Consider the following 15,846-nt stretch of genomic DNA (forward strand, 5'->3'; position numbering starts at 1 on the left):
GTTGTCCATCAGTGATGGACATTTATAACTGCACTTGGAGCACTTCTTGAAGCCTGAGGGCTTATGCTCCTTAGTATCTTTGGACATAGTTAACCAACAGCAAGTAACTAACTGAAAATTGGTCAAACAGCCACAAGCGCAGGAACAAGCCAAACAACAGACAGAACACCACAAAGATCTCTAACTCAAACGATCCTTAGACACAAATACAAGGGAGGAGGACTAATTCCTCTAATTTAAACGGTTTTAGTCCAAGGGAAGACTTTAGCACACAAGGAAAGCAAGGGGACAGACTAGGTCCTCTAACTGAAACTGGCCTAGCCCGTTGGAAACAGCTAGTGGGATACCACAGAATATGCAATAAAGAAAACACAACATTTCCACAATACAGTCAAGAACACACACAATAGCTATTTAAAATAGCTTTTTTGCAAAAAAACTTCTCTGATATAAGAAAAGGGTACTTAGCCACAGCCAAGAGTGAGACCATGTCCGAGCTACATGAGCGGCAAACGAAATCTGGGGATAGAGAGCAGTGCAGCATGGGATACCATCTTAGCCCTGCCAATAGAACGACTTTGAGCTAAAAAGTATGGCTGAGTCGGAGCTGAATACGGATAAGAATGTAGGCAAGATTGGACTACATAGCATCTCATGTTATTTACACCTAAAGAAAACACCTCCCTAAACAAGGACCAATTCTCCATTTGTTCTAAGGCAACACCATCATCAAGGTTGTCCCAAACACAAAACTACTTGGTGTCATCATAGATGAAAACCTTACATTCCACCTCCACATTAACAACAATATCAAAAAAAGCACATCAAAGACTGACCATGATTTACAGACACAAATACTGTCTTAATCATTCCGCTAAATTATCCCTAGCCTCTGCATTTCTGCTCTCTCTTCTTTATAGTGCTCATCTCTTCACCAATATCCAGTCCTTTCTCAAATCTAAACTTGACTCATGCTATAATACAATTGCAAAATTTGTAACCAATGCTCAATACTCATCACATCACTGTCTCTCTTTACAGTCCCTAAATTGGCTAGAACTGCCTCATTATCTTACATATTTACAACTAACCACTGCCCATAAATTCATATTCAAGCCATCAAATTGCCCTGCCCTCTTTTCTCTCCTTACTGTATACCATCCTAACAGAACTCTTCAATCTGAAAATCACATGCTTCTGAATGTTGAAAAACCTAACCTTTCAGCTGGTCAAATGCTCTACTCCTTTACTATTGCCAAACTATGGAAACTCTCCCTCCATCACTCAGATCTACTAGCAATGCAGCCCTCTAAAAAAAAAAAAAAAAATCCCACCTTTCCTCTCTAAGGCAATGCACATGTGCCAGAACTGCACTTTCCAAAACCTGACAGTATCCTAATCCTCCACTATCTACTACTCTGTTACAACTCCTTCTCCTTATATTTCCCTATAACTGAAGGAATGTTACTATTATATGTGCTACCTATATTTAAATCTGAGGACTTGATAAGTATCACTTATTCACACTATTACTGCAACATGACTAACCCAATTATCCTAACTCTATAGTCTAACTTGCTGTGTTATTGTAGTACAAACCACTTAATCCCTGATGTTACAATCTAATAATTTACCAGGATTCTGCTTTGCTCACTCTATCCACCACTGCAGTTCATGTATAGCAAATATCGTTGCTTACTAATATATGAATTAAATGTATAATACTCTGTTTGTACTGTATAGCTTTATAGTGAAATGTATGAATGTGTTCTGTATGTATGAATTTTAATTTGATTGCAGAGCTTTTCTCCCCAGGCCACCACTAAAAATGGGCTTATTATGGCCCAGTGGACTGTCCCAGTAAACAAATGCAAATAAACAAGGAGATCCCCTAGGTGAAGAATACTGAAACAGTGATACTGAAGGACATCCTGACAGTTTCAATAGAGGCCTGCAGAGAAATGCCAGAGTATAAAAATAATTCAATACAAATGAACACTGATAATGACATCTGGCATAGGTAGTATATACTTAACCTTGGGAAGTGACAGTTTTATACAGTATATACATAAACATGGGGAGCAAGAAATTAGTAGTGGAATTATATACAAACAATCTTAAAATGGCAGTTGTTGATTACATTGTTGACAGAGTCTTCAGACATATTGTAGATTGCATTATTATGCAATTACTCTATTTTAGAAAGGATAAAGAGTTCAGCAAGAACAACTGTTAGATGAGAACAGAATGGTTTAATCAGGTGGAGAGCATTTGCAGCACCATGAGATGAGTAAGCAAGTTTTTAGTCGCAGCATGAAAGACTTCAGTGATGGGACATGTCTTACTGTTAGGGGGATGGAGTTCTGGGTTTTGGATAATATGAGAGTACAGGGAGCAGCCAGTTGAGACATTAGTCTGGATATTCATAGGGCTTTGTCTGAAAACCGTGAGTCCTAGTTGAGTGATAACACTGTATTAGGGTTTTTACACATGGACAGTCATTTAGTTTATATAGTTTATGAACAGTAGGGAGTGGAATATTTGAGATGGTATGGTAGTTTGAGCCACTGAAGATGACATAGTGCTAGACAGTGGTGTTATCTATGGGCGAGGTTGACTGCAAATTTTTGACCTTTTTGTAGCACTGTTCAAGCTTGTTTAGACAAGTTTGCTGGATGTTGGTAAATATTGGTGCACTACAGGGGAGGGAGCGTAGGATAAGCGTTGCAGAGAAATGAGATCTAGCTGTGTTTGATAGATCAGGCTTGGATCTACAGTGTGTGCCAAGTTTTTGGCAATTTTTAAAACTACGGGATCCTTGTGGACATCAAATTTTAGAACTTGATTTATACAAACTCCTATTTGTTAGGTATGGGTAGCAAGCTGTATTTTGGAGTTAAAGGAGGTAACAGAAAAAGATGACTTTCTTATCGCAAGCTGTTTTGGAGTGAAGAGAAATAATTTTGATTTACTGGCATTAAGGATTGGCTTGGTTGGAGGTCAGCCAGCTTTCCACTGAAGAGAAATATTTGAGTCAGTTGTTGCAGAGTCAAGGTTTTTTGCTGACCAGTTGATGGTCAAATCATTTGCGTACTATACTAGGAGGCGCATTTTTGTTGGTCAAGGCACAGATATTAACAAAGATGTTAAACAAGAAAGGACCAAGTATGGATCCCTATGGGACTCCAACTGATATAGGGAGAAACTGTGACATGTCAGCCATTAAACTGCCTGGTTGCGAATAGCAAGGTAGCTGGAAAACCAGAACAGGGAAGGATTATCAAGACCTCGGTTAGACAGTTTTTCTAAGAGAACAGCGAGGGAGACCATGTTAAAAGCTTAAGAGAAATCAAAATTGAAGGCTGTTAATAGGTTTACATCTTCTCTGTTTGTATTAATGAAGCTAAGGAGAGCTGCAAAGGTGCTACAGTGGGGGTGGAAACCATGCTGTGAGGGAGAGAGAATTGTTTTTGTTGGTTGATGTAGTTAAGTAGTTCGAACTGAATGCATTTTTCGCGTTTTAGAGAGAGAGAATGGTGATGGGCCTATAATTAATTAGTGAGATCAGTTGATTCGCCACATCTGTAAAGGTGGTCAATGCAGCACTTCTTCCCAGAGGATCAGTACACAGGATTGAGTGATAGAGCAGTTAATCAATATAGAGACAAGGCAGGCTATGACTCCCGTTACAAGTTTTAGATATTTACCAGGTAGGTTGTCAGGTGCTAGGGAGGTAAGTTTTAATTTGAGCAGAAGTTTTCTTTTAATGGTGAAGGTAGGGACTGGTTGGAAGGATAGGGAGTGTGGGGATTTTATGGGTTGCAATGTGCTTTGGGTATTGTTTTGGTGGTTATTAAGTATGAAACTGAATTAACAAATGGGAGTTAAGTGCATTGCTGATGTTTGTGGGGTTGTCTGTACAGAGTGTTGGTGAAGTTGGAGTTCAGCAGCCAGGATATAGGAGCTGATTTATAGAAAAACAGAATTTGGGTTTACTGTGATTACTTTTGAGGTTTGTGTAGCAGTTTTTTGTCAGATTTATTTGACATTTAGTTTCTGAGTTCTTTAAATTTCTGATGGTTAACTGGAGTTTTGTTTATTGCCCAGGTTTTCCAAGCAGCACCTCGAAGGTTCATAAAACGTTTGGTACTTCTATTCAACCAAGTAGCAGAACTGGACTCTGCATTTTTTCCTGAGTGGAGCTAGTTTGTTTAGCTTAAGAATGTTATTAAAGTGAGATACAGCATCATCAGGAGTTAAACATTTTAGCATTGTCCAGTTGTACTGACTGAGGTAAGAGACAAAGGTATTATTTTAGAAATCTGATCAATTACAAGCCACACTGGAATGATACTTGGTTTGAACGGATATTTTCTTAAACCAAATAGGGGAGAGTGTCACTTAGAGAGTCGTGGACAGCTCCTGAAAAAGACATTTTACTTGCGTTAGAGGGCAGTATCCAGTCTATGGCGGTTCCTCTATTATTATAGTGAGTAGGAGAGGTGATCAGTTGAGTTAAGTCCCTACAGATTTATGTTTTTAAATGAGATGGTAGAGGAGAGTGAGAGACCGTCAAAATTAAAGTTGCCTAGCATTAATTTTTCTTGGGGAATGCAGGAGGGATAAATACAACTATAATGTTCTACTTTTGACACAACTGCACTTCAGCCAAAGCATACATGTCAAGAAACATAAGTGTAGAGAGCAGAACTAATGGCAACAATGCAGAAAAAGGATCTGCAGTCGTGAATGCATCTGGAATAAACCACCAGCAGCAGAATTAGAAAGCTGCGGTAAAACACAATAATGATGGGGTTTAATCTTCTTCAGAATACACTCCAGAAGCAAAGTATCAATGTTCCTACTCTACCATATCCTGGGCAGGCCACACAAACACAATTCTGGAGGCCATAAGGAAAAATGGGTGCCTCAAGCTGCCAGGAGTAGTAGCCCAAAGGACATGCACCAAAACAGTGTACAGGAAGGAGGAGAAAGTGAGACCTGAAAATGAAAGACAATGCTGCACTCAGTGAAGTCTAGAAGATGCGGGGAAGGCATACTGCTACAAAGGTTCATGTAAGGCATATGTGAAAGGCTTGTCCTGAACAAGAAAAAAACTGAAGAGGAAGGAAGAGGACTACTCAAGCAGATTGTAGGTTTCAGCTACTCTTTATATTAAAGAAAATGTATATATTTTAAAAAGGACCATGACCCATTGAATGAATTAATAGAAAAGGTGGCAGAGAGTGAATCCATGACTGGCAGTTAACAGGACTAGTGGCAGGCTGAGGAAAAATAAAACAGGAATGGTGGAGAGGTGGAATATGGAGTCTCCTTCTGCAGTCAAGCAAACATAAGGTGACAAGACAAGTGTGTCCCCGCACAGTTCACATTCACAAAACCTAAAGCATATATTTTTGTTTCCTTTCTAATCTTTATTAACAAAAGACATATACTGATATACAAACATACATAAAGATGCATAGCTATTCTAAAATGAAGTACTGGCTCATTATATCTTTCTTTCCAAATAATCCTCGGACTGGTTGAAACTCTAATGGGACCACCTTTGATCGGTTCTTCATTGCTTTTGCAACCATCTGTTGAGAAAGTAAACAAATCAATTCAGTGAAAAATACTGCAAAATATAATCAAAATAATATTTTACAGAACAGTCAACTAAATGTGTTTGCATAGTATAGCAAAATAAGACAAATTACACTAAATAAAACTAACGTTTTCAAATAACAATTGTCCTTTCTTAATATGCATGCATCATACAAACCAGTTCTTCAAAGAGTGACAGCTGATCAGACATTGCACCTAACTAATCAACAGCATCATATTAAAAATCTATCAAAAATGGTACAAATAAGTACATCTTGTGCCCCAGCTCTATGGCTCAGAGGGACAAAGCCATGATTACGACAAAGACAACCAGAGCTTTTTAGTGGCTCAGGCAGTGAAGGCTGCACTGGAGGGCTGCAGTAAGTCCTACATGCCATGGGAATGGGGGCAGTTTGATCAATGTGTTAATCAAACCCAGTGCACAAGACTAGATAGGAGGTGTGAACCTGGCACTGATAAGCCTATAAAAATAACCTCCCACTGTGAATACAAGGAAGCAAACAAGTGTGTATACATAGCTAGGAGGTACTGTACGACCCTCTGTGACAGACATGCACATAAGCAATTGGGGGAAGGTTACAGTATAAGCGTCCCTGAATTATGCCATGGAAAATGATGCAATGATACACAAGCAGGATTGCTGAAAAGTTCTCTGGCATGGACACAATCCGGCTCTTCCCTTAAATGCAGAAGGCCCTGATCCTGGGGGCAATGAAACTAGAGTTTCAGGCTACTGGGATGACAGCATGCCTAAGCCCTTATAAGGAACCTCTATGGTTGCATGGATGGTGGCTCCATCTCATGGCTTCTTGGTTTGCAAGATTCACAGGACCCCCCTGTACCAAGTGTGAAAGTATGAATTTCTTGTCATTTATTTTTAGGAACATCTACTTAAAAGTAATTTAACCTGAATTATTACAAAGAACGAGTTACACTTACCACATTATTTCTAACTTCAACAGCAGCAAACAAGCACGCAACCAACACAGAAATCTACACATTTTGATTATCCGATTTTTTTTTTTTTTTTTTTTACACAACTGGCGCACAATTGGTTGTTGCCCACATAACCTGAACATAATTCAGTGACAAACACGCTACAATTATAAACATCTTCCAGACTCTCAAAAAACTATGGGAAGCTGTGGTTACTCTCCATATTACAATAAATAATTAAAAACAACCAACCTTCCCTTCAGAGTCTGAACTTCACACCAGACCACAGTATGCTACACAGATCCAGTGACCTGCACAGCCTGATTACCTTGAGAAACGGTTGCTAACTGCGATGAGTGGAAAAAAATCTGATAGCAAAAAACAAAAAAAAATGTGCCAATATACTCTTTTCTAAAAATATCCAAACCTAGATACCAGAAGGACTAGCGCATTAAAAAAATCCACTCCAGCTGTCCAGGCAACTCAGTTTATTCCAAATGTACAAAAAATGTACAAATGATTAACGCTTAACTAGATCACTGCGTTTCCGTCCTCACCAAACAGGACTCCTTCAGGCACAAATCATTGCCTCTATATAAACCCCACCCAATCAGTTTAATAACACAATTATGCAAATACTAATTAGACAATAAAACAACCTACTTTTAATACCATAAAAATGCTGTATTTAAAATCATTCTAAAATTCTAAAAAATGGAATTATACATTTAATACTTTAAAGATAAAACATTTAACAAACAGACTGTTAAAATTCTTAACCAATAACAACAAAATGTTTTCAGAGCTTTGCAGATCTAAGCTTAAGAACAGGAGCTAAGGAAATATGTTCATTAAGACCTGGAAGCTTGTTGGTTTCCAGTTTTAACTGCCAAAAGAGCTCTGGGAACTCTGTCGTTGTTTCCCAGAGACCCCCCCCCCCCGGGATCAATTTCCACTTCTTCAATCACATAAAAATCAAACACTGCCATTGTACATATAAGACTGTGCTTATATAAAGCATTATTTTCATCTTGTTTTTTATATCATTAAGGTGTTCAAATATACGCCTTTTAAACTTCCTAGTGGTCTTTCCTATATAGAAAGCACTACATGTTTTATATACAGCAATATAAATCACTCTTATGGTATCACAACTGGAAAAAACGTTAGTTGTAAGCCTTATTTTCCTCTCCTTTAAATATGCTGAATCCCCCTGCATTATATGGGAACATTTGGAACAGGAACCGCACTTGAAAGTCCCTCTCCTTTGTCTATTTAATTTGGTTTTCCAATCCTCTAACATTTCCTTGATGTTTCTACCCTTCCTATAGGTAAATTTAAGGGGGTCTTTGAACAATTTGCCTAGGTCAGAGTAGTTACCAAACTTATTCCAGTTGCTGGTGACAATATTCTTAATGGTGGGTGCATCTCTATTACAATTTAAAACCAACTTATTACTCCAATTTGTCTTCATGGTCGTCTGTTCAACATTGTTCATTCCTCTCTGCTCAGGGACACCTAAAATGGGCAAAAACTTACCCCTTCTTTCCTGTCTAATCTCCCCCAAGGTTTCTTATATCAACCCTATTGGATGCTTTCTTTCCAAAAACATATCTTAAACTAACCTACTCTCCCCTCTCAAAATCACTGTCCAAGATAGTCATTCTACTACTCCTAATTAATTGCCCTTTCTAAATGCCCTTCTTTTGTTTAAAAGGGCGGGCACTGGTGAAAAATAAATAGGAGTTAGAAAATGTATTTTTCCTATACACGTCGGACTTAAATTTCCTATCTTCCGGGATGTTTTCTAAAAACGTCCAAAAACTGGAGTTTCTCACGAGAAATATTGTGGGTAAACCTTAGAAATTCAGTAATGGTATTTATGTATTCAATAAATTTGTTAAGTAATACTTCAGTCCCAGTACAAAAGATGCAGATGTCATCTAAATAACTTCTACAGTAGTTCCAACACTGCACGTATTCAGAATAAAATACAAATTTTTCCTCCCAAGTGGACAAAACCAAGTTCTCATACATGGGGGCACAACAGGCTCCCATGGCTACCCTGCTAGACTGTTTAAAAATTATCCCTCAAAACAGAGAAAATTATGTTTAAATCCCATTTTCATGAGGTCTAAAATAGCTGTTAGCTTGTTTTCATAGAAACGCCCCCGAGCCCGGAGAGCCTCCTCAAACTAATCCAGTCCTAATTTGTGGGGTATACCATTAAATAAATCTTGAATGTCCAAGGTAACAAAAATTAAGTCATCCTGATATAAGTTATCAGTAACGCTCCGTAGGAAATCCCATGAGTCCTTCGGAATACCTACCTTTTCAGTCCACATCTTCTTTAGCTTTAAATCCAAATATTTAGCTAAAGGATATGTTTTTGACCCCGTAGCAGCCACAATCGGCCTAAAAAGTGGGTTATCTGCATCTTTATGGACCTTGGGAATCCCAAGAATTGATGTTATTTTAGGTCTTTCCATTCTCAAATAAGTATGGCTCCTGGCTGATCAACCGTTCTTCAAACATTTCACTCAGAATAAAATCTATTTTCCTATACCCTACATTGATTTTGTTTCTAGAAAGTCTAGTATATCTATCATCATCATTTAAAATCTCCAACATTTTCCCTGAATATAGGATTCTGTCCATGATTGCTACCCCTCCACCCTTATTGGGTTTCATAACCCTAACATGTTCGTTAATCTTCAAGGTATCCAATAATGTATATTCTTCCCTACTCAGGTTATAGTGCTTTTTAGCTTTGTTGTAACTCTGCCTAAGCTCCATTTCTACCCGAGTTTCAAAGTTCTTCAGCTGTGGGTGGAGGGGAGGGTTAACGGGAACACTATCCCCATTACACCCCTCATTAGGTAATAATAGTTCAAGATTTTTCTCTCTCAAAGAGAGTTTCAAATCTTTAAGAGTACTTGTGATTTGGCTACGGGTACTGGGTACAAACTTCAATGCCTTGTTAAATAAGCTGAAATAAACCTAGTCAATATCCAAGCCAGTATAAATATAAATACTAAAATTTTGGTATATATGTCTAGCACCGCCCACTAAAAGTTCATCTTCCCCTGTTGTAGTAGTATCTTTAGAATTTAATATCGCCTCGTATTTGGGTGTCCCCACCTGTTGGAGTAATAGTTCACAGGGGCCTTTTGTTTGATCCTCTGTGACCGTCTCAGTGTTGGAAAATCTAAAGGGTCATCCAAGTCATACATCTTGTGTTCATCCAAATAGTGAGAATGGGTTGTCGTCCCCCGTTAGGTTCCTTTCCCTTGAGTCATCGTCAACCCTCCCCCCCTGTTCAAAATTATTTTGATAATGTCTATTGGGTAGGGTCCTAGGCTTAGGGTAATTACGTTGCTCTCTGTATTCTAAGACATCTCTATCCAATTTTTTACATTTTCTATTAAATATATATTTACATTTTTCATCTATTTGTTTCTTCACGTTATAGTATTTCGACTTTTCCTCTTCCGCAGTAAACAAGTCTGTCACAATGGCCTTATTGATTTCATCTATCTCAGTGAACAATCCATCTATTTCTCTTTCATTGTATTTAGTAATTGCTCTTAAAATGTCCAGTCCACACAGGTTAAAGATCTTAGTAAGCTCCAATTTGCTACCTCCTTAACGTTATTATGGTATTTATAAATGCGTAGTCCCTTAGGGACAATCCCTCTTCCTATACGTTCCTTCAAATAACTGTTGTCAATGTTTAAAGTTTTATATTTCAAAATCAAATCATATAAAATATCAATATTCTTACTATAGGAGTTCACTCTATTATCGCTTACCGTTACCTGTGTGTCATGACAATAATTAGAAAAAGAACAATTGCTTTTCAACCAGTTGGTAACTGTGTTACCTTTCCCCCCAGTTCATATGTTCAGTGTCCACAATATGATTGCCACTAATGTGGCTTGAAGCTGAATGGAGCGACTGTTCCATCTTCTAGTTTACCCGATAGGGATGGTAATGAGGCATATTTGCTTCCAGGCAACCAGGAGGTATGGTCTAGGGATGTAGAACGTGGAAGGAAGTCACCGGATGTGAAGTCGGGTTCTCCGTCTAGAAGTAATAGGCGACCAAGTATGGAAGAGCGAGATGCCCAACCAGGCACTTACGATCGTGTGGATATGACTTGAGTCTGGAAGTCGATCTAAGAACAGGACTGAAAGCAACGAGAGGATTCCTAACAATAAACAAGGTGACTTTACTAATTCAGCTTCGAGCCACATTAGTGGCAATCATATTATGGACATTGAACATATGAACTGGGGGGAAGGTAACACAATGTCCACAATATGATTGCCACTAATGTGGTTCGAAGCTGAATTAGTAAAGTCACCTTGTTTATTGTTAGGAATCCTCAAATTCCTTACAGTCCTGTTCTTAGATCCACTTCCAGACTCAAGTCATATCCACACGATCAGAAGTGCCTGGTTGGGCATCTCGCTCTTCCATACTTGGTTGCCTACTTCTTCTTCCAGACTGAGAACCCGTCACATCCGGTGACTTCCTTCCACGTTCTACGTCCCAAGACCACACCTCCTGGAAGTAAATATGCCTCATTACCGTCTGTATCGGGTAAACTAGAAGATGGAATAGTCGCTCCATTCAGCTTCAAGCCACATTAGTGGCAATCATATTGTGGACACTGAACATATGAACTGGGGGGGGGGGGGTAACACAGTCACCAACTGGTTGAAAAACAATTGTTCTTTTTCTAATTATTGTCATGACACACAGGTAATGGTAACCGATAATAGAGTGAACTCCTATAGTAAGAATATTGATATTTTATACAATTTGATTTTGAAATATAAAACTTTAAACATTGACTACAGTTATTTGAAGGAATGTATGGAAAGAGGGATTGTCCCTAAGGAACTACGCATTTATAAATACCCTAATAACATTAAGGAGGGTAGCGAATTTCATAAGGAGCTTACTAAGATCTTTAACCTGTGTGGACTGGACATTTTAAGAGCAATTACTAAAAACAACGAAAGAGAAATAGATGGATTGTTCACTGAGATAGATGAAATCAATAAGGCCATTGTGACAGACTTGTTTACTGCGGAAGAGGAAAAGTCAAAATACTATAACGTGAAGAAACAAATAGATGAAACATGTTAATATATATTTAATAGAAAATGTAAAAAAGTGGATAGAGATGTCTTAGAATACAGAGAGCAATGTAGTTACACCTAAGCTTAGGACCCTACCCAATAGACATTATCAAAATCATTTTGAACAGGGGAGGATTGACAGTGACTCAAGGGAAGGGAACGTAAGGGGGGACGACAACCCATTCTCACTATCTAGATGAACTCGAGATGTATGACTTGGATGACCCTTTAGATTTTCCAACACTGAGACAGTCAGCGAGGATCAAACAAAAGGTTCCTATGAACTATTACTCCAACAGGTGGGGACACCCAAACACGAGGTGGTATTAAATTCTAAAGATTCTAATACAATAGGGGAAGATGACATTTTAGTGGACGGTGCTAGACATATATACCAAAATTTTAGTGGCTTGAATATTGACAACGTTTATTTCAGCTTATTTAGCAAGGGATTGAAGTTTGTACCCAGTACCCATAGCCAAATCACAAGTACTCTTATAGATTTGAAACTCTTCTTGAGAAAGAAAAATCTTGAACTTTTATTGCCTAATGAGTGGTGTAATGGAGATAGTGTTCCCGTTAACCCTCCCCTCCACCCACAGCTGAAGAACTTTGAAACTCAGGTAGAAATGGAGCTTAGGCAGAGTTACAACAAAGCTAAAAAGCACTATAACCTGAGTAGGGAAGAATATACATTACTGGATACCTTGAAGAATAATGAGCATGTTAGGGTTATGAAACCCGATAAGGGTGGAGGAGTAGCAATCATGGACAGCATCCTATATTCAGGGAAAATGCTGGAGATTTTAAATGATGATAGATATACTTGAGTTTCTTGAAACAAAATCAATGCAGGGTATAGGAAAAATAGATTTATTCTGAGAAAGGTTGATCAGCCAGGAGACATATACTTATTTGGGAATGGAAAGACCTAAAATACCATCAATTTTTGGGATCCCCAAGGTCCATGAAGATGCAGATAACCCACCTTTTAGACAGATTGTGGCTGCTATGGGGTCAAAAACATATCTTTTAGCTAAAATTTTGGATTTAAAGCTGAAAAAGATGTGGACCGAAAAGGTGGGTATTCTGAAAGACTCATGGGATTTCCTACGGAGCATTACTGATAACTTATATCAGGATGACTTCATTTTTGTTACCTTGGACATTCAAGAGTTATTTAATGTTATACTCCCCAAAATTAGGACTGGATTGGTTTGAGGAGGCCCTCCGGGCTGGGGGGGGGTTCAATGAAAACATGCTAACAGTTATTTTAGACTCATGGAAATGGTACTTAAACAGAATTTTCTCTATTTGGAGGGGGAATTTTTTAAACAGTCTAGCGGGGTAGTCATGGGGGCATGTTTTGCCCCTGTGTATGCAAACTCGGTTTTGTCCACTTGAGGAAAAATTTGTATTTCATTCTGAATACGTGCAGTATTGGAACTACTACTGCAGATGTTATTTAGATGACATCTGCATCTTTTGGACTGGGACAGAAGATTACTTAATAAATTTATTGAATACATAAATACCACTACTGAATTTCTAAGGTTTACCCACAATATTTCTCGTGTGAAACTCCAGTATTTGTACGTTTTGTTAGAAAAAAATCCCGGAAGATAGGAAATTCAAGTCCAACGTGTATAGGAAAAATACATTCACTAAATCCTATTTATTTTTCACCAGTGCCCACCCTTTTTAACAAAAGGGCATTTTGAAAGGGCAACTAATTAGGAGTAGTAGAATGACTACTTTGGATAGTGATTTAGAGAGGGAGAGTAGGTTAGTGAAAGATATGTTTTGGAAAGAAAGTACCCAACAGGGTTGCTAGAACAAATCTTGGGGGAGATTAGACAGGAAAGGAGGGGCAAGTTTGCACCCATTTTAGGTGTCCTTGAGTAGAGAGGAACGAACAATGCTGAACAGACAAACATGGAGACCAATTGGAGTAGTAACTTGCTTATAAATTATAATAGAGTTGCACCCACCATTAAGAATATCGTTACCAACGACTGGAATAAGTTTGGCAACTACTCTGACCTAGACAAATTGTTCAAAGACCCCCTTAAATTTACTTACAGGAAGGGTAGAAATATCAAGGAAATGTTAGAGGGTTGAAAAACCAAATTAAGCAGACAAAGGAGAGGGACTTTCAAGTGCGATTCCTGTTCCCAATGTTCCCATATAATGCAGGGGGATTCAGTATATTTAAAGGAGAGGAAAATAAGGCTTACAACTAATGTTTTCTTCCAATTGTGATACCATAGGAGTGATTTATATCGTTATACGTAAAACATGTAGTGTTTTCTATATAGGAAAGCCCACTAGGAAGTTTAAAAGGTGTACATATGAACACCTTAATGATATAAAAAAAAAGATGAAAATAATGCTTTATATATGCACAGTCTTACATGTACAATGGCAGTGTTTGGCTTTTACATGATTGAAAAAGTGGAAATTGATCCCGGGGGGGGGGTCCCTGGGAAACAATGATAGAGTTCCGAAAGCTCTTTTGGCAGTTAAAACTGGAAGCCAACAGGCTTCCAGGTCTTAATGAACATATTTCCTTAGCTCCTGTTCTTCAGCTTAGATCTGCAAACCTCTGAAAACATTTTGTTGTTATTGGTTAAGAACTTTAACAATGTCTATGTTTGTTAAATGTTTTATCTTTAAAGTATTAAATGTATAATTCAATTTTTTTAGAATTTTAGAATGATTTTAAATGCAGCATTTTTATGGTATTAAAAGTTAGGTTGTTTGATTGTCTAATTAGTATTTGCATAATTGTGTTATTAAACTGATTGGGAGGGGTTTATATAGAGGCAATGATTTGTCCCTGAAGTATCTGAAGGAGTCCTGTTTGGTGAGGACGAAAATGTGGTGATCTAGTTGAGTGTTAATCATTTGTACATTTTTTGTATGTTTGGAATAAATTGTGTTGGCCGGACAGTTGGAGTGGATTTTTTTTTCGTGCACTAGTCCTTCTGGTGTCTAGGTTTGTATATTTTTGGTGACTTGTACTGTTTTCTGGACACTTTTGCCTCCTTGCTTTAATATACTCATTTCTGTTTCAATCTGTGGCTATTCTGAAGATAAGAACATAGCAGCACTACCCTGAACACCATTTATCCTTTCTGTCCCAATTATTCCACTAACACATTCAGCACAGTATGACATCTGTACTGGCATTCATTTGGTCAATTTAACAACTGCTGGTTACCTGTGAGCAAGTCTAATTTCCCACCTATCCCATAAACGGGGATCTGCTGTACCTCCTCACAATAAGGTAAATGTATTTAGCCATGAAGTGGACTGACCCAAAGGATCCTTTCTGTCCACAACTGGGACCAGAGACCATGCTGCAAAACATTTCAATGCCCCCTCCCGACCAAACAGAAAATCATTAAAAGGAAAATAAAACCACAATCAGTTGTCCACTGCACTGATAGACACACAGGGCACTAAATCAAACTGCGTAACTCAGAAAGAATAGAAACAGGGGACAAGCAATATACTTTGATGTGCCAACTAAATTTTTCAGATTAAACATTACAAGGTTAAATAACTGATGTTTGACACATACAGTTTGTATAGAAAGATGCCCCTAACAAAGCAAAAAAAAAAAAAAAAGTCAAGTAAAAAATACAACACAATTTCTCCTGCACGTTGACAGCTATTATACTTTACACTTCTATCACTACCACCACCAAAACAGAGGTCTTTCTCAGTATTCTTGAGTATGTGTGTTTGCAATTTTACCTTAATCACCATGCTGAGTGGTTTCTAATTGAAAAGATAAGGCTCTTTATAGGTGAAATCAATATCTATCTCTCCAGAGGCTTTTGTTGGTCAACAGTGACATCAGCATAGTATGCTGGAGGTCTTGGGCTCACATCCAGAACTACAGCGAATATCCTTTCACTTCTATGATTCCTATACATGCAAGCAACTAGAAAACAAAACTGCAGTAATAAATGACTTATAGAACATAATACTCACCCATATGATGTGGTTTAGGAAGGCATACATGCATGGAATCTACAAAACCCACAATGGAAACTGTACTGTCACCACTCATAAATAAGGTTGGTTAAATTCTAGAGTAAAGCAACCACTTTTTCTCTGCCCT

The 15,846-nt window shown here is 38.1% G+C and overlaps 1 protein-coding gene across 1 annotated transcript in view; it reads right to left on the reverse strand.

Annotated features, from left to right (window-relative positions):
- Positions 1-5,425: 5,425 nt before the first annotated feature.
- The window catches only part of NOC4L (nucleolar complex associated 4 homolog), a 528,079-nt gene continuing 517,658 nt past the window's right edge, over positions 5,426-15,846 (reverse strand). Inside the window, exon 15 of the mRNA XM_044065551.1 lies at positions 5,426-5,600. Coding sequence (XP_043921486.1) covers positions 5,487-5,600 — 114 coding nt within the window. The 3' untranslated portion in view covers positions 5,426-5,486. The remainder of the gene's footprint in view (positions 5,601-15,846) is intronic.

Source organism: Protopterus annectens, chromosome 1.part0 (assembly GCF_019279795.1).
Source record: "Protopterus annectens isolate FY-2018-M chromosome 1.part0, PAN1.0, whole genome shotgun sequence".
Classification (NCBI taxonomy): domain Eukaryota; kingdom Metazoa; phylum Chordata; order Ceratodontiformes; family Protopteridae; genus Protopterus; species Protopterus annectens.